Source organism: Pan paniscus, chromosome 3 (genome assembly GCF_029289425.2).
Source record: "Pan paniscus chromosome 3, NHGRI_mPanPan1-v2.0_pri, whole genome shotgun sequence".
NCBI lineage: Eukaryota > Metazoa > Chordata > Mammalia > Primates > Hominidae > Pan > Pan paniscus.
In genome coordinates this window covers 51212324-51233006 of record NC_073252.2, presented here as the reverse complement: position 1 = coordinate 51233006, position 20683 = coordinate 51212324, and the positions used below count along the sequence as shown (strand labels likewise).

At 34.2% G+C, this 20683-nt stretch overlaps 1 protein-coding gene across 4 annotated transcripts in view; it reads left to right on the top strand.

Moving 5' to 3' along the window:
* The window catches only part of BMP2K (BMP2 inducible kinase), a 144383-nt gene that overhangs the window by 57671 nt on the left and 66029 nt on the right, over positions 1-20683 (top strand). For all 4 annotated transcript variants that reach the window (XM_055111374.2, XM_034958602.3, XM_034958603.3 and 1 more), the window contains exons 3-6: positions 3845-3950; positions 12746-12888; positions 15287-15408; positions 17554-17635. In XM_055111374.2, the coding sequence (XP_054967349.1) occupies positions 3845-3950; positions 12746-12888; positions 15287-15408; positions 17554-17635 (453 nt within the window). The remainder of the gene's footprint in view (positions 1-3844; positions 3951-12745; positions 12889-15286; positions 15409-17553; positions 17636-20683) is intronic.

The window sequence follows — 20683 nt, the reverse complement described above, 5'->3', positions numbered from 1 at the left end:
GACTTGAAAGTTAAAATTACTCCTTGACTCATGGGCTGAAGAATGGATGTTGTGTTAGCAGGCATGGAAACAATCTTTTCTTTTCTTTTCTTTTCTCTTCTCTTCTCTTCTTTTTTTCTTTTCTTTTCTTTCGATGTCTTGCTCTGTTGCCCAGGGCTGGAGTGTGGTGGTGTGATCTTGGCTCACTGCAACCTTGGCCTCCTGGCTCACTGCAACCTTGGCCTCCTGGGTTCAAGTGATTCTAATGCCCCAGCCCCCCGAGGAGCTGGGACTATAGGCAGGTGCCACCATACCTGGCTAATTTTTTTGTATTTTTAGTAGAGTCGGGGTTTCACCATGTTGCCCAGGCTGGTCGTGAACTCCTGAGCTTAAGTTATCTGCCCCCCATTGGATTCCCAAAATGCTAGGATTATAGGCAAGAGCCGCCACACCCAGCCATCAGTATTAATTTTTTTGTACATTTCCGTCAGAGCTCATGGGTGACTAGGTACGTTGTCAATGAGCAGTAATATTTTGAAAGGAATCTTTTTTTCTGAGCAGTAGATTTCAACAGTGGGCTTAAAATATTCAGTAAACCATGCTGGAAACAGATGTAATGTCATTCAGGCTTTGTTGTTTTATTTATAGAGCACAAACAGAGTAGGTTTAGCATAGTTCTTAAGGGCTTAGCAGTTTTGGAATGGCAAGGTAAGCATTGGTTTCAGCTTAAAGTCACCAGTAGCATTTGCCCTTAACAAGAGAGTTAACCTGTCCTTTGAAATTTTGAATACAGCATCGACTTCTTCTCTTTAGCTCTAAAAATCCTAGATGGCATCTTCTTCCAATAGAAGGCTGTTTTGTCTATGTTGAAAATCTGTTGTTTAGTGCAGCCACCTTCATCAGTTGTCTTAGTTAAATCTTCTGAATAACTTGCTGCATTTCCTGCTTTACTTTGTACTTAATATGTGCTGGAAATGGCTTCTTTCCTTAAACCTCATGAACCAACCTCTGCTAGCTTCAAATTATTCTACTGCAGCTTTCCTCACTTCTTCAGCCTTCATAGAATTGAAGGCAGTTGGGGCTTTGCTCTGGATTAAAGCTTTGGCTTTAGGGAATGTAGTGGTTGGCTTGATCTGTCTAGACCGTTAAAACTTTCTCCATGTCAGCAATAAGGCTGTTTTGCTTTTTTACCATTTGTGTGTCCATGGGAGTAGCACTTTTAACTTCCTTCAAGAATTTTTCCTTTGCATTCAAAATTTGGCTGACTGGTGTAATAAAAGGCTTAGATGTCGCGCTTCTTTGGCTTTCCATGTGCCTTTCTCATTAAGCTTAACTATTTCTAGCTTTTGATTAAAACGATAATTGTGGGACTCTTCAGTATTGTTGTGTTTTATGACAGAGGGAACCCCAAGGAGAGGGGGAGCCTGAGGAATGGCTAGCCGGTGGAACAGTTAGAACACATATAACATTTATTAAGTTCACTGTGTTATATGGACACAGTTTGTATTGCCATGAAACAATTAGAAAATAACATCAATCATCACTGATCACAGATTATCATAACTGTTGTTATAATAATGGCAAAGTTTGAAATAGTATGAGAATTACCAAAATATGACAGAGACACAAACTGAGCACATGCTATTGGAAAAATGGTGCCTATAAACTTGCTCCATGCAGGATTGCCACAAACCTTTAATTTGTGTAAAATGCAGTATCTGCAGAGCATAATAAAGCGAAGTACCACTTTTTAAAAATGTAGCACAATAAAATGAGGTACACCTTTGCTATTCTCCTTATCCAAAAAAATCCTACCGTCTGAATTCTGTGTTTACTGTTCCTGTGCATTCACTGTTTGTGTTTTTATTCACAAACAACAATTAGTTTTGTTTTTCACTTTTAATATCATGCTCTAATGTTGATTGTTTTTCTGTGACCTCTGTAATTAATGGCAAGGCATCTTTCAACAAGGGAAAACTTATTTTTAAGTATTAAGAAAAGTGAAAAATATTTTAATAGGCCAGTAAAAACTTCAGTGACTCTAACTTAACTAGCCTAAGTAGTTAAAAAAATGTAGAATAAAAATTTCCTCCTTTTCTAGGGTTACATATGCTCAGTGCTCTGGATGGCTTCTTATTCTTGTTCTTCTTCCTTGTCCTCCCATTTCTCCCCTCCTCTTCATCCTCTTTTCTCTTTCTCCATGGTTTTTTGAGTGCTTACACACAAACACAGACACAGGTGCATATATATATTTGAAGATTGTTTTGTTGAGGTGAAATTCACATAATTATAGCATCTTTATTTTTTATGGCTGAATAATATCCCGTTATATGTCTGTAACACAATTTATTTATCATTCATCTGTTGATGCAGTTTAAAAAATTATTTGATGAGCATTTGGGCTGTTTCTGTCTTTTGGGTATTATAATTAATACTGGCATGAATATGTGCATGCATCTGTTTGCTTGAGTACCTGGTTTCAGTTGTTTTGGGTATATACCTAGGAGTGGAATTGCTGGGTTATATGTACTTTTATGTTGACTATTTTCCGTAGCAGCTGAACCATTTTATGTTCTAAGGAAAGTATTTTTCCACATTCTTGCCAACACTTGTTATTAATGTCAGTCGTACTTATCCACCTGCTAAGAGGGGGATTTCTTATTTTGTATCAACGTCTTTACTAACACACATATTACAATCCCTTTTGTTAGCAAATAAGTGCATTTGCACAATCTGACTTTTTAAAATTCTGCTTTTATTTTCTGTATTCCTTAGCTAGATTAGAGATGATTAGGCTTTGGCATTTACTTTTGTACAGTTAAGGCTGTTAGCTAGAAGGGTGAAAAGATTTACCTCAAGATGATGGAGAAGCTTAGACTAAGTTCTCTAACTAACTTGAGTCAAGATATTATAGTCTTGTACTTTTGTACAAGACTTCTTTCTTCCTTTCAATAGAATTTGTATGATTTTGAGAGATATGATGTATAAGGAGCAGCACACTCAAATCTTGCGCTTTTGAACATTTTTTAGGGAGATTAGTTCTTTAGAATGGTGTCTGTCAACTTTTTTGATGATTCATCCCCATTATATATATTTACTTATAAATAATTCCCATGTTCAGTGGCCCTTAGCCCTTATTTCAAATTACATTGCATAGTTAAAACTAGGTTTATTGGTAATGATAGTTGATGTAAATTTATTTTAAATAATATTTTTAATAGTTGTTTTTAAATTTCCCAGTAGAACAGAGTAGATTATTATTCTTAACCTCATTGTACGCTGATAACTATTTTGTAAAAGACACAAAAGTTTCAGATGTTTCATTTTCTTATTTCCTTATATTTGTATTAGCATTATCTTTATGGTTTCTTTTTAGAAATCTTTTTAGCCACTCATTCATTTTTTTAGGTTATTTAGTTAGAAGTGCATGTGTCTATAAATTCATGTAATAGCTACACGTAAATTGCAATATGTTGCAGGCAAAATAAATGAGAATATAATTGTTAATAAATATTGGAGCTTAGTTATTTTATTTTTTAGATAAAAACAAATGTAATAAAAGTTCTAATATTTTATTCTCAAGTTCTTTGTACACTTTTGGGAGCTATTCCTTTTGAGTGAACCATTTTCACAGTTCAATTTAAAAATAATTTTCATATTTGCTGTTAGAAAATTACAGTCACATGCAGGTACACTTTTTATTGAAACCATAGAAGCCTTTGCTTGCTTGAAATATGTTAGATTCTGTACTCATGCCTAATTCTTACCTTTTGAAATTCTTTACATTAATTTAGGCTTCAAACCATTACTAATTCTATACCTCTAAATGTACATTTTCCAGTTTTCATTTTTTTTTTCTTTCCAGAAAGAGCTATCTGGTCACAAAAATATTGTGGGCTATTTGGACTGTGCTGTTAATTCAATTAGTGATAATGTATGGGAAGTCCTTATCTTAATGGAATATTGTCGAGGTAAGTATTTTTTTGCATTTGTACTGTAATAAAAAGTTTCTCCTTAAATGGGTTACTAGGTATCTTTGTTATTTCCAGGGTAGCTGCTAACTAATTCTAGTCACTTATTGTAATCTTACCTTTCATTATCTAATTAGGAATATTGTTAAAACATTATTTAAAACCTAGTCATAGTTGCTGCAGTTATGATATGAGCACGTAAATGCAGAATGAGAAAAGTGATATTGAGTTTAAAATAGGAAATCTAAGCAGGTACAGAGTTACAGTTCTTGCTCTCCATAGAATTCTTCTGTAATCCAACCAAGAAGAGTATAATATGTCAATATTAATGTTGTAAGATTTTTCCAGAACTCTACTACGTTATTGTAAACATTAAATTTAACAAATTTGGAGGATGCATTTTGATCTATAGACTTTATAAACCTGTTTTATGTAGTCTCTTGGTGGTGTTTGTAAACATTAGATATAGAAAATCACATTTTATTTGGACCTAATGTGATGTTTTAAAATAAATATTTACTTGTATAGCATACCTTCATCATCATCATCATCATAAAAAAATTCCTGACATTTATTTATTTATTTATTTTTTGAGACGGAGTCTCACTCTGTCGCCCAGGCTAGAGTGCAGTGGTGCGATCTCGGCTCACTACCAGCTCGGCCTCCCGGGTTCATGCCATTCTCCTGCCTCAGCCTCCCGAGTAGCTGGGACTACAGGTGCCCGCCACGACGCTCGGCTAATTTTTTGTATTTTTAGTAGAGATGGGGTTTCACCATGTTCACCAGGATGGTCTCGATCTCCTGACCTCGTGATCCGCCCGCCTCAGCCTCCCAAAGTGCTGGGATTACAGGCATGAGCTACCGCGTCTGGCATTAAAAATTTTAATGTGTGGAAAGGTGGAGGCAAATATTCTATTTCCTACAAACTTGCAAGCCATATTTGGCACTTGTGGTTCTAGGGAGCCCTGGTTTACATTTACATTCTCTTCAGACAGTAATGATTGTTAATTACTATCCCAGAAACTCTTACAGTTTCCTGAAGGTTGCAGAAAAAGAGGGGGATGATGGTGATGTTGGAAAAAATATGATCTTGTTTACTGCAGTATTTTAAGGAGGGAAGGATGGGGGAAATGAAGTGAATCAATGTTACAATACCTACCGTGATGTATTTGTAACTTATTTCCATACACAATATTTAACAACCAGATGTTTCTTGATTTTTCTTTATATCTTATCTTCTCTACTATAAAGTACTGTACTGTGATCTCTTTTAGGAGAAGATGCTGATTTTTTTCTACCCCATTTTCCTGAATTCTACCATTTATAGTGCTAATTCTTAGAGTTTACTCGTAGCCCTTGACTACTTGTAACTTTTAAAAGATACTTGAATCAAGCATAATCATAACCTTGGATAAATTTAATTGTCACTTAGAAGACATCTTAAAAGGGGAATCAAATGACCTTCAAGTTTTAGGGGCAAATTTTATTTTAAAGTAGAAGAATGATCATATCTGTTTTTTGAGGAATGCATTGTTTTGTTTTAAAAATTTTTTAGAAATAGTTATCCGGTATTCAAATCATCAAGCTCTGTGGTATATGAAATTTAAAATTTTTATCAAAGTAATTTGTATATATGGTTTAAAAAGTCAAATAGTTGGCCGGGTGCGGTGGCTCACGCCTGGAATCTCAGCACTTTGGAAGGCAGAGGCGGGTTGATCACAAGGTCGGGAGATCGAGACCATCCTGGCTAACACGGTGAAACCCTGTCTCTACTAAAAATACAAAAAAAAAGTTAGCCGAGTGTTGTGGCAGGTGTCTGTAGTCCCAGCTCCTCGGAAGGCTGAGGCAGGAGAATGGCATGAACCCGGGAGGTGGAGCTTGCAATGAGCCGAGATCGCACCACTGCACTCCAGCCTGGGCACATAGCGAGACTCCGTGTCAAAAAAAAAAAAAAAAAAAAAAGTCAAATATCTTAAGCTGTGGCTGAATCAGTACCCTCCTGCCTCATCCCTCTTCTCAGAGGTAGTCCCTTTAAAATATTTGAGATGTTTCTTATATTTACTTCCATATTTCCACACTGCATTATATAAAAGAGAATCAGTAATTTTAGTGATTTCTTAAGGGTACAAAAGAGAAAGGACTTAGAGAATCAAGGGAAGTATATAATTCTGTGCATGAAGAGGCTCTTGAAAGAAAGTTTTCTAGTGCTACTTTTGATGTTTTAGATATTGTCTCTAAGAAAAGATAGGAATTTTACTTCTAGTATAGATATTCTCAGGTTTTGGACCAAATCAGTGTTTATTTTCCCATTTAATGGTGTCTGTAGTTGTATTTTCTTATCCTTTTTTTTTCCTGGAATTAGTAATTACCTCGTTTTTCATTTGCCTAATTTTCTTCATGTATATTAATATTTTAGTCCCGCATTTTCCAATAGAAGTAAAAATAATTGGCTGGGCGCCGTGGCTCACACCTATAATCCCAGCACTTTGGGAGGCCGAGGCGGGCGGATCAAGAGGTCAGGAGTTCGAGACCAGCCTGACCAACATAGTGAAACCCCTTCTCTACTAAAAATACAAAAAATTAGCTGGGTGTAGTGGCGTACGCCTGTAGTCCCAGCTACTTGGGAGGCTGAGGCAGGAGAATGGCGTGAACCGGGGAGGTGGAGGTTTCAGTGAGCCAAGATCGCTCCACTGCACTCCAGCCTGGGCAACAGAGCGAGACTCTGTCTCAAAAAAAAAAAAAAAAAAAAGTAAAAATAATTATGCAGTATGTTTAGACATTTTAATATTTGTTTTGATTTCATTTTTTCTTCCCTTAAAAACACCCCTTGGGGAGACTTCGATCATCCTGCTTAATTTTGAACAGCAGTTAGCTGTCCTTCTGGAAATTACCTTTGCCTCCCTTCTGTCTTGGATTCCCTGCTACTTATGCCACACCTTTGTTTTCACTCCCTAATTTGGAAGACTTTGTTTTTCAGTAGCTTTCTGACTGGATTTTTTGGAGAAGGATTTTTGAAACCTTGCATATATAAACATATTTTTATTCAGTGCCCACATTGATTGTTACTTTGGCTGGCTAAAACGTTATAGGTTGGAAATAATTTTGATCCAGAATTTTGAGGACATCATTCCACTTTTTTCTTAGTGTTGTTGACAAATTGATGTTATTGTGATTGCTTAATTTTTCTATGTGACATCTTTTCTCCATAGACACTTTTAGTTTGAATCTTTCCTTTATCTACAACGTATTGAAATTTCAAGATATACGTGCCTTACTGTGTGTCATTTTTGGTATGCTTTTTGTGGCGTTTTTGTCTTCCATTTTCTGTTCTCTTACTGGACTTCTCATTTTCTTTCAAATGTTCTGAGCTTTCTAGATTGATAATCCTCTGATTTTCTTTTCTTATTTTCCTTTTCTTTATTCTTTTATTGTTGGAAGCATTCCTCTATCTTTTAGCTCTTCTATAGAATTTTGTATTTCTATTATATTATTTTTAATTTCCAAGGACTCTTTCTTTTCTTTTCTTTTTGAGACATAGTCTTGCTCTGTCACCTAAGCTAGAGGGTGCATAGTGCCATCTCAGATTACTGCAACCTCTGCCTTGTGGGTTCAAGTAATTCTCATTCATGCCTTAGCCTCTTGAGTAGCTGGGATTACAGGTGTGCACCACCACACCTGACTAATTTTTGTAATTTTAGTAGAGATGGGGTTTTGCCATGTTGGCCAGGCTGGTCTTGAGCTCCTGACTTCAAGTGATCCACCTGCCTCGGCCTCCTTGAATGCTGGTATTATAGGTGTGAGCTACCACTCCCAGCTTGACTCTTTCGTGTTCTCTCAGTGTTCTTTGCTAAAGTACACCTTGTTACCATGCAGAGATATTGGGGGGAAAAATACACCTAGTTCTTGTTTTAGCTGCAAATCTTTTGTTGTCTGTGGATATTAATTTCAGTGTATCCATTTTTCTTTCTTTCCACCCCTAACCCTTCTTTTTTTGTTTTTGAGACAAGGTCTCACTCTGTCATCCACACTGGAGTCCAAAGTCAAACTTCAGGACTCAAGTGATCCTTCTGCCTCAGCCTCTTGAGTAGCTGGGATTAGAGATGCACATGGCCATGCCTAGCCAATTTCTTAATTTTTAATTTTTTGTAGAAACAGGGTCTCACTTTGTAGTCCAGGGTGGTCTGGAACTCCTGGCCTCAAGCAGTCCTCCCACCTCAGCCTCCCAAAGTGTTGCGATTAAGGGCAGAACCAGTGTGGCCAGCTAATGTTAGTTTTAAATTTTTTTCTTTTCCTTGCTGTATTAGTCCATTTTCACACTGCTGATAAAGACATACTCGAGACAGGGCAATTTACAAAAGAAAGAGGTTTAATTGGACTTACAGTTCCATGTGGCTGGGGAAGCCTCACAATCATGGTGGAAGGCAAGGAGGAGCAAGTCACATCTTATGTGGATGGCAGCAGACAGAGAGGGTTTGTGCAGGGGAATGTCCCTTTTACATCCCTTTTTAAAACCATCAGATGTCATGAGACTTATTCACCATCACGAGAACAGCACAGGAAAGACTTGCCCCCATGTTTCAGCTACCTCCCGATAGGTCCATCTCACAACATGTGGGATTTCGCGATGAGCTTTGGGTGGGGACACGGACAAACCATGCTTTCTCTTTTTTTGTTCGAAGTTTTCTTCGGATGTTTTACCTGTTAAGGTTACTACATGTATTACAGATCAGTTGCACCCTCTAAGTGGGCAATTATTTCTTAATAGAAGAAATCCAGAAGGCCTGAATGGAGTATGCTCAATTTTCTCAATGGAGTATGCATGATCTCTTTTCTCAGATGAATCAATTAGATAAGTTCCTTTTTCTTCCATGGTTGGGGAGAGATTTGGAAGGGCAGAGAATAGAGGACTAAATACTCTCCACTTACTTCCTCTGTAACAGCTAACTGCATTACATAAAATTGTTTAACAATTAAGGTATTTTAGTAAGGGAACCTATATAATGTATACAGTTCAGGGACATTGGTTTTTATTATGTAGGGATAAAACTGTACAGAGAGTAAAACAATATGTTATATAGCTCATATCCCCTTACGTGGTTTTAGGTATTCAGTGTTTACCATCATCTTCTGTCAAGTGTAATCATCTTTTGTCTTGGTAAATTCGTGGTTTGGTACTGCTTTATTTGCTAATATTTTGATACATAGATTTAAAGAGAAATTATGTACTTTAGGTCTCAGACTTCCAGAAATCAGTATTGGTATTTTGAGCACATTTATATTATTGTATGAATAATTTGTGAGTAAATTATGAAAATTTATGAATTTTTAATGTATGTTTTTAGGAAGTATTCTACATATGTTTCCATGGATTATGTATCTGTTAGTATTTGCTTAATTAAAAAAAATTCCAAAACTCAATAGCATAAAATAACTTTCGTTTATTATCACCTATGTATCCATGGGCCAGCTGCTTTCAACTTAGCTTGGTTGGGTGGCACTGCAGATTTTGGCAGGGCTTTCTCACATGGCAGTGGTTAGCTGGGATTAGTTGGAGTAGCTCTGCTTCACGTGTCCGTCATCCTCTTTCTGGCACTAGCAAGCTGTCCTGAGGATGGTTTTCTCATGTGGATGATAGAAACATAAGAAGGCATGTAGAAGCATATGAGGCCTCTTAAGGCCTAGTCTTGGGACTAGGACACTGACGCTTTTACCTGTTTCTGTTGGCCAAAGAAAATCACATGACTGAGCCCAAATCAAAGAGCAGGAAATTTATCTGCCTCATTTATTGGGACAGACTGCAGAGTTACATGACAAAGTGCATGTAAAAAGTGAAGTTTGAAAATTTAGGGCCAATAATGCAATCTACTACAGATAAAATTGAAAAATCTTGTTGTATTAGTCAGGGACAGAGGGACAGAACTAATAGGATAGATATACATATAAAGGGGAGCTTTATATGTATATAAAGTATTACCTCATGAAATCACAAGGTCTCACAATAGGCCATCTGTAAGCTGAGGAGCAAGGAAGCCAGTCCGACTGCAAAAACTGAAGCAGTTGGAGAGATGTTGAAGAGCAGGAAGCATCCAGCATGGGAGAAAGATGTAAGCTGGGAGGCTAAGCCAGTCTAGTCTTTTCCTGTTCTTCTGCCTGCTTTTTATTCTGGCTGTGCTGGCAGCTGATTAGATTGTGCCCACCCAGATTAAGGGTGGGTCTGCCTTTCCTGGCCCGCTGACTCAAATGTTAATCTCCTTTGGGAACACCCTCAAAGACACACCCAGAATCAGTACGTTGCATCCTTCAATCCAATCAAGTTGACACTCAGTATTAACCATCACAGTTGTAAAAATAAAAAAGTCATATTATCAAAAATTTAAATGGAGTAATAGGTTGTATTTTTGGTTTTTTTTAACTAAGTGGTAATATGTGTACTCAGATAGGTTGTTGAACACCTTTTTAAGAGGTTAGAAAAATGTTGCTTTTTAATGTTAGTGATGAAATTTGGCAGAGTGTAAAAAGCTTTTGTTTTGGGTTAATGATACCTCTTTGGAAAATATGGAAAGAGTTGAGAGTTGTAGGCATCTCATTTTATTTTATTTTATTTTTATTTATTTACTTTTTTGCAGTTGCAAGATTTAATAGAGTGAAAACAGAGCTCCCGTACAAAGGGAGGGACCCAAAGAGGGTAGCCATTGCCGGCTCAAATGCCTGGGTTTATATCCTGATCATTGTCCCTCCCGCTGTGCTCTCAGGCGATAGATGATTGGCTGTTTCTTTACCTCCTGTTTTTGCCTAATTAGCATTTTAGTGAGCTCTCTTTACTACCTGATTGGTCAGGTGTGAGCTAAGTTGCAACCCACGTTTAAAGGTGGGGTATCTCATTTTAAAAGACCTTCAGTATATAATGTTTGATTTCCATATCTGACTTTTTACCTTTTTTTTAAATTAGAATACCTTCTTTTAAGCTTTATTTTTCAGAAAACTCTGAGTTTTGAGTAATGAAATTTTATTTATTTCATTTGAAATTCAGCCCAAATATAGTTTTTAGTTTTCTCTAGGGACTTGTTTTTTGTGATTGAGGATTTCTACTTCAAAGGTCTCTGGACAGAAGAAAGGGAATTAAAGTTTGTTTAAAATTTATTCTGCTTATTTTAACATTAAAAGTTTGGAAGAGGTGGATTGAGTTCAAGGTTATGATTTCTTTAGCTATGATATGATATTTCAAGGATGTGAATGTACACCAAGAAAGCATTTTTTTATTCTGTTGAATTATTCTTAAACTAGAGAAGCCTGGGTTTAATTAAAAGACAGGGAGTCTGCCAAATGAGGGAGTGGTGGAAGTTGCTGCATGGTCAGGTGCCCCAGTCTTGTGAGATAATCTGAACAAGTTACACCTGAGTTTTCTGAAAGTTGGGGATTCATAGGTAAAATTAATGTTCTTTTTGCTTTAAAATTCTGAGAAAAATATTCTCAGAAAAGACAAGATTGCTTAGACAGTAATAATAAAAGGAACAAGTTTATATGTACCTTCTCATAGATTGTAAAATAGCATATGTTCATTTATCTAACCTTGTGAAAGGAAAGTTGCAAGTTAATGAATGCTTTATGTTTTTTTGAATTCCCAAACTCAATTTTTATTAGACTGATTTCTGTGCGAATCACATATTTACTTGCATTCTTTTTTTTTTTGAGACGGAGTCTCGCTCTGTCACCCAGGCTGGAGTGCAGTGGCGCGATCTCGGCTCACTGCAAGCTCCGCCTCCCGGGTTGCATTCTTAAAATATGATGATTAACGTTTTGTTAATAAAGAATCATTATTAGACTATCAATTTCTATACTGTAATATATAACCTTCTCAGGGCTTAATGGTATATGTGTGGCAATTTGATTTTAGTCAATTATTTTGGTCCATTATCTGTTATCTGGATAGAATTTACCTCTTAGCCCATTTTGACTCTTTTGATTCCCCTAACCCTAGATGAGATTTTTTTGAAAGTCAGATGAGGAAGTTTCTTTGGCTCTTGAGATAGAATTTAAAGTATGGCTGATCCCTGTCTGCCTTGCCAGTCTCATCTCACCTTATCGTCTCCTCTGCTTCCTAGAGCATATCAGCTTTCTTTAAGTTGTAAAGAAAGTCATACTGGCTTTCTTTGAGTTATTCAAAGTCATCAATTCTTTTCTAAATTGATGGCATTTGTACATAGTACTCACTATCGCTAGTATATTGTTCTCCCAAGTCTCTGCCTGGTTGATTCCTAATTATCCTTCAATCTCAAATATCACTTCCTTAGACCTGATCTGGTACCCTGTCTTCCTCATCTTCCTTCACAGTTTAAATTTAGGTTTCTCATATAAGTTCTTTCATATTATTATGATATATAATTATTACAATATATCTATTTGTGTGATTGCTTCTACCTTTAGACTGTAAATTCTGTGATAACAGAAACCTTATTTTTGTTCACCACTGTTTAGCCCATAAATAGTATGGTGTTAAATAGCTATTTCTTAAAACCAGTATTATAAGATATACTTTGATCTCAGACGTGTTAAAGAAAAGTGGGCAATAGCATTAGTAAGACATTTATCTATTTTAAGATGATCTCTTGAGATGTAAAATGTGAAAAAATGTGTGTCATTGAATTAATACAGTATGATGTAATAAGCATCCTTACATGAGAATTATGAAAAAGCCAATTTCCCATTACTTGAAGCCATAAAGACATTTCTTAATTTGCTTGTGATAGACTTTATTTATTAAAAATATGTCCTCTCAAAATTACTTTTTTGGTTAGCTGGACAGGTAGTGAATCAAATGAATAAGAAGCTACAGACAGGTTTTACAGAACCAGAAGTGTTACAGATATTCTGTGATACCTGTGAAGCTGTTGCAAGGTTGCATCAGTGTAAGACTCCAATAATTCACCGGGATCTGAAGGTAAGAACTTTAGAATTCCTATGGATTAAGTAATAAGTTGGAGTTAAAATGTTCTTGGAGTATTTTCATCTAAATCAGTATAAAAACTGGCTTTGAGGTTGGTCTCTCTCTCCCCTTCTACATTTCCTGAGGTCATGTAAAGAATGACTGTAGATTTGAAATTGTGCTTTACTGGACTTTGAGGATTTCTAGCATGGCTGTGGAGGCAGATTTTGTACCTTCTACCCTGCATCCCTGTTTTCTATAGTAGGCTTCTTTAAAAGGTTTCATTTGAACATAAATGTGATTTTCATTGACATATGTTAAACGTCTCTCCACACTATTGTCTCTCAGTTCAGCCAGCATTTCTCCTATTTCCTGTAATCCATATTAAGCATCAAAGTGTTCTCAAGAGATACTGGAGGAGACCATAAGTGGGTCTCTTTTTCTATTTCTTTATAATTTAGTACAGTTTTCTATTATTTTCTATAATTTGGTGGTAGTTATCTTGAAGGTCACTTCATCTTCTGTGGATTCTTGACCTCTTATATTGGTTCCCACTTGTTACATTGAAAAAAGTCCCCAAAGAATATTGAATATTCTGGCATTATATTGCTAGAATATAATTTATAACTGCAGGTGTCCTCTTTCATGCCCACAAGAACACTGAGATTACAAAAATCACTCTTCCTGAATTGCTTTATGCCTAGATATTCCTCTGACTACCCTTTCCACTCCTTCAGGTCTGCTCAGGTTCACCTTCTCAGTGAATCCCATCACTATAGCCTAACCTGCTGCACCTTTTATTAGTCCATATTACTTCCTCTGATACTGTATAATTTGCTTATGTACTATGCCTTTTATTTATTTCCTGCCCTCTCCCTCTAGAATGTAAGCTCCATGAGGGCCAGGACTTTTCTTTTTTTTTTCTTCCATTTTTAGTGTGTGTTTAAGCAATTAAAATAGTGCCTGATACATAGCAGAGTCTTAATAAATATTGAATGATTAAATCCCAGTTCTGACTGATTATACAGAATTTTATGAAAGTTTATTATAAAATGCTTGTAAGATAAAAGAGAAAATGTCACTAAAAATATAGGCTGTTAATCATGAAAGCATCATCTAGAAAACCTATGATGGTAGGAGATAAGGCAGCATTGAAATGCTTAACTGCAGGCATCTCGCCTTAATTTGGATAACCAGTGTAGTTCATGTTAGTTCTTTTGAATATGCAGCTTTTCCATTTCCCCTAATAATTTGATACCACTTTTTGTGCTATTATAGTTCATTAATTTTTTTGCATGCAAAGTTGATATCTTCAGCTGACTCTTCATTAAATTCAGAAGACATTTAACTACATAATTTTGTATTGTCCATATTTTATATGCTTAGTGCTTTTTATGTGTAAACTTATGCAAAAATATATGTTCTAAGTAGATTTCTTTCTGAATCTTTATTTTGTACAAATTTTTAAAAAAGTATACTAAAGTGAAATATAGAAGAAAAGTTATAATGAAACAGTATTTCGATAAAATGGAAATAAATGAATTACTTATCTAAGACTATCATAAAAATAAAAGACATTATGGAAAAAACATGTAATAGTAATTTATTAGGTGCTTACCATATTCCAGACTGTTCTAAGCACTTTACATATTTTAACTCATTTAATGTTCACAACAGTTCCATATGGCAGATTCATATTCTAATTGTCCCCATTTTACATAAGGAAACTAATGCACATGAATGGTTAAGCAGATTGTCCAAGGGTCCATATGCTAGTTAGTAGGAGATTGGGCTCTGAACCCATATTTTACTGTTCAAGAAACTGACTATAATAATTTATTTTAATTACTACAACCCTGATCTCCAAATTAAGTCAAATTTGTATTTTTTCAGTGTAGTATTTTAAATAAAAATGGTACTAGAAATCAAAGATGGAATTCCAGTAGTTTCTGTTATTATCTATAGAGAAGCTTAAGTGTCAGAAAAGGAGAAAATTGGAAGTATAGTAAAAGAGAGAAGCTGGACTCTGCCAGGTACTAGTTCTTCTCTTTTATAAAAACAGTTTTAGATAGGATTTAGGGTTTCTTTGCCCCTGTACAAATCAACCTGGGGTGGAAGAAGCATTTCTCTGTTCTTAGTAAGAGAAGCAGTAGACATAGTATATTTTTGCTCCCATTCATTTGACCTTCCTCATAATTTGGGTATCTTATGTCTATATATGTGTGTGTGCACTGTGCACATATATGTATATATATGGCACATGTATACTTATTTTTGTATATGGCATATACCCTTCGGTGTTTATTGTGTAAAAATAAGCTTTGTATGTACAAATAACCATTTTTTACAATGATTGTAAAAAGTTAATTTTCACTTTGAAAATACTACTCATTATTGATTTTCTTTTCTTAAGGTAGAAAATATTTTGTTGAATGATGGTGGGAACTATGTACTTTGTGACTTTGGCAGTGCCACTAATAAATTTCTTAATCCTCAAAAAGATGGAGTTAATGTAGTAGAAGAAGAAATTAAAAAGTAAGTATTTGTCTTTATTGCACTTTTGTCATGGTAATTTTAAGTTAACTTGAGTCTCTGGCCAGCACTGCTAATACAAATTTTAGGTATTTCATTTATAGATTTCTTTGAAATATTTCTGTGCCATAGATGTTGATTAATTCATGTCTGATCTAGCTCAGTAGGAAATATATTTTGCCATAGATGCAGATTTTTTTAGTCTACATTGTAAACAGATTTGTAAAATTTGTTAAATAAGCTGTAGTAATTAGTGAAATTGTTAAAGGGAGTTTGAAATGATTATTGAATTCAGTTAAACATCTTTGTTTTTACTGATACTAAGGATTTGTCCTTGTTAAGAAAAAGTTAAATTATTTGAAAATATTTAAGCTTTTACTTCTTATTTAATATTAAAAGGATTGACTTTTTATGCATTGAAAACTGTGTAGAAAATGAAAGTGTTAAGACTGCATCATCACTGTTACTTTGTAATGATATACTGGAAAGCTCTGGAATGGAAATATGTCATATCTACTTTATGTTCTCTTAATCCAGTGCTTTCTGTGGTTGCTAAAGTACCTGTGAGAATCTTTCGCTGACTTTTCTGCTTTCTACTTTTAGAAAATGGAACTATTTGTAAATTTTAGGTTATCTTAATAAAGTGATACAGAATGCAGGAAGATCTCTCAGAATAGGACTTTCTAAATAGTTAACCTTTTCTGAGTTGCCTTTCATCACTTCCTCACAAATTCTCTATTGCCTAATACTATGTCAGAGCCATCATTTGAACTGCAATATTTTGAAATAGTTCAAACAGAGCTGATTTTACTCTGGCCCATTTGTATAATACTGTAGATTTCTACGCTACATACCACTACTCAGGAAACTTAGCCTATGATGATTATGTTAGATTTAATAAAAACAAACATGTTAGTAAATATATAAAGTCCTGAAGAATACAAGAATAATAAAGTATTGAATTGGCTTATTGGAGAATACATGTATATAATTTTAAAAATTTATTGGATTGTGATGTTTAGTGGCTGCTGTATAGGATTCTGTCCAAGCATCCCTGACCTGCTAGACATTTTATTTCTTGCTGTTGCCTTTTGAAGTATAAGGTTCAATTGAATGTTTTATTAGCGATGAACAAAAGTTCATGAGGGGTTTTGTCCTTTGTGGCTCAATTAATGGACTTACCATTCATTCAGTTGACAAGTATTTATTAAGGGCCAACACTTTTTTGATGCTGGGGTGGGGGTATAGTGAATAAAAATCCTGTTTTGGTGAACTTTATATTTCTGGCTTCTTAGGTCATTCCTCCACAGTAGTAGTATTCAGACTCTCTCACCAGTCAGAGTGGTTGGAAAAAGTAAGATAGTAGAATGTTGACTTTTAAGATACTTCTTGCAAAATAAAATGATGCAATCCAAATCTAAAATTATGCTGTGATATAGGATGTCCATTCATCTTCTGAGCATTTGTGACATGAGATTTGAGCACTACTTCATTAAAATGTTCTGTTCATAATAAATATGGGGGTTTTCTATTGGTAAATATTTATTCATAATACCTTTTGATTCCAAATAACTTATTATGACAGTCAGTATTAGAAATATACTTAATGAGTGCAGTTAGATTGTAGCAACCAGATTACTTTTAAAATAATTATAAAAACAAACTCAAAAGAGATTTACTACTGTGTCAAGGAAGTAAGTTAGAGTCCATAAAAACAATTTCCTTAGTAAATATATAAATTAAGTTTTGAGAGGGTGGAAGTTTTACTTTTAAGTTAATAGACTAAAATATTTTGATAAGGAGACTATAATAGCCAAATTGTGTTATTTCACACAAGAAATTCAAGGAAAACTGTTTACAATATATTGTCATTATTTCAGATTTTTATAATAAAGACAATTAAGCTTTTAGATTATTAGAAATACTGTTGTATTTATTGAATAAAAATGTATATAGATGCTTTGTATTGTTTAATCCTTGACGGGTTTTTAATGAGTTTTTAAAAATAGTATTATTCTATATAATGTTATTGAACGTAAAAAACTTTTTTGTAGTGTTTTGTGTAGAAACAATGTATTATCTGTCTTTTTTTATATATATATATATATATATATATATCTCCACTCCATTTCACTCATTTACTGCCAGGTATACAACTCTGTCATACAGAGCCCCTGAAATGATCAACCTTTATGGAGGGAAACCCATCACCACCAAGGCTGATATCTGGGTAAGGCCAAGAAAGGCTGGAACTTGCTCTAACCAAATTAAAAAATCTGAGTTCAGTTTATTATTTTTTACTCTGCTCCCCAAAAGGCATTTCCTAATAAGTAGAAGAGAGTGATGTACAGTAGAGCTTCTTACTTGGGAGAAGAAAAGTACTAGAACATTTTATCTTCTCAATCCTGAGATGGAAAGCTTATGTATCAAAAAGCAAATAAAAAACTTCCATATAATGTAACTTTTTAACTACAGTATTTTTTGAGGATTTAGATTATATATGAATGTTAACATTTTTTTTGAGTGGAATTTTGGTTGATCAAAATATGGAAAAGCTGGACATAACTCAAGTAATTACACAATAATTTTCTGGAGTATTTTAGGGTCTTTTTAATGGAAATTGATATGAGTAAATGTTTTTCTAATTACAGTATAAACATACCATTGACTAGCTTCTGTATATTGAGGGTCTTTATCATTTAGCCTGTATATATCTGGATATAATTACTGAGATAGACCATATTTCTTTATAGTTGAACTTTGTTAGAATATAGACATCTCTTTAGAACTTATTTTATAAATATGTTTGTGATTGTACTTAATAAACTAGGAAGAGAGTATTTTAAGTGTTAATTCATTTAAATTCAGCAGTTACTTAGCCATATCTATCACAAGTGACCATATTAGGAATGGAGGAATAAAATTCTTTGGAAATAGTTCTAAGGTTTGTAGAAAAGGTCAGATTTATTTTGTTTTGAAAACGTAATGTACAGAAAATTGTCAGGCATAATGTGTGAAACCAAATGAATATCTCCTTGGTTTTCCTTTCCTGGCCTCCTCCCTTTTAGGGTTGGGGTACCAAAGTCTTGAGAGACAGATATTCTTTTGTAAGGTAATGAAAAAAAAATCTTTAATATCTTTTCATCTATATAACATATATACATTCACCAAACAGTAATTCTTGTGGTAGATGAATTTTTTTAAAATCACATGTATAATTTAATTAAAAATAAGTTTATTAATTTGGTACTACTTATAGATCTCCAGCTTACATAACTCAAATTTAGTTTGCTTTCTGCAGCATTAACATTTGACTCAATGAATGGCTTATAGTAAAGATGAAGGTTATTATAATGTAGAAAGCAAATTAAACTGGATTTTAATTTATAAAATCAAGGTGTTAGAAGAGGTGATTATGGAGGTCTTTTCTGGCCTAATTTTGTGACTGCTGTTGAATTCCATGTTACTTGAAAAGAGTATTTCAATAGCAGATAAACAATAGGCATCATACTTTTCATTCTGAAGCCATTGAAGGTTTACTGCAGAAAAATTATTCTCTAAGCACATGACTGTTATCCAATATCTTAACAAAAAGGAGGAGATCCTTTTCTGGGTTATTTTTTCCTCAGACTTAGTATGCCAGTGAGGTAGCATACTAAATTGTCAATGATACTTTTAAAATTTGTACTGTTTATATATTAGTTACAGAGTAGAGATTCTGTGATGGAAAAACTGTAAGCTGTGGGCTTACAAATAGATACTTGAAAAAAAAAAGAAACATAATTAGAGAACAGTGTATTTATATGCTTGAAAGAGGGAGAATTTTAATTTCCGTGATGCCATTTTTATGCTGTCTTACTTAGCTCAGGTGAAACACAAGTTTGCTACAATACTTTAGGTGTGAATTCAGTAATATCCAGAAAAAAATACTAAATTCAAATTGGCCAAGAACTATATCTTTCATCCTGCTTCAATGTAGTACTGATTCAGAGAGTTATGATATTGAGGTATGATATTGAAGTATTTAGCACTTCATATTTTAGAAAATAATTATTTTAAAAAATAATTTTTTGCTTGGAAGTTTCTGTTTTAGGTTATTATTTTTATCCTGAGATTTAGGATGCTGATTTTATAAAGTATTAGAAAATTCATTAATAGGTAACATAACGAAATGCTTTATGTTACCTATTAATGAAGAAAATTGAAGATGGTTATCCTCAGCCTTCAAAATTCAGTCACTGGTTCCCTCCTGTTTCTTGTACAATTCTCATTGAGATTGATAAAAAGGGAAATACCTTTGATGTGAAAAAATTAGTGTACCTCATTGTGTTCACACTTTACAAAGCAGAGTATTTAGATTTATATATTTTTAAAGTATACTTGCATTGCTAAAATTGTTATCTGGGAACCCTACAACATTTACTCTAACACAAGACAAATTCCTAAAGTTTGATTGACAAAATAAAACTGGCTAAGATTTCTTTTGCCTAGACTATCATCTGGACAGTGCAAAGAAAGATGTAGTCTAATGTGGACATTATACCATTAATAGCATTTTTTTTTAAAGTGTTGTTAAGGGAGTCTTATGTTCAATTTGATGTATATGAGCTGAAAATATCTTCCTTAAAGAAAAAAGCATCATAAATCTTTTGTAACCATATGGAACCTGTTATCCCTACTTCAGATATTTATAATTTTGTCATGTAATAACCCAGTAATTTTTTTGAACTAACATTTTGAAATTTTTAGAGCTTTTGAACTGTTTTCATTGGACCATTGCTGCAATATTGAAAGCAATCTTTTGTAAATTACTGTTGCTGAACTCACCAAGGGTGTTTAGGTCTATTATAAGCTCCATAATAATTATAAAAATAAGTGCACTTGTTAGCTGAGTTTACTAAGTTGATATGTGGAGAAAATTTAACAAAGGAAAGCTGACTTGGTAATTTTTAGATAATAAGGCCAAGTTTCGGTATTGCTGATATAAGTGTATACTAACTTGGACAATTTTATACAATTTGGTTAGAATTGGAAATACCCCTTACACTCTTAAGGCCTGTAGGTGACACTTCTTGGGAAAAAGTAATGATTTCTTGAGCCAAAAAATCACTTAAAAAAAAATCCTTCTCAAATTTGAGCTGTTAGCACCTTAGCTAGAAATTTCCTGTGCTACTTTTATAGATGCAATTGGTATTTTAGGGTGTTTTGCCCTCATTGTCAGCAAGTAGATTTATTAGTGCTGTGATGGTTATGAAGCCATGGAGGTTAAGCAGACAGA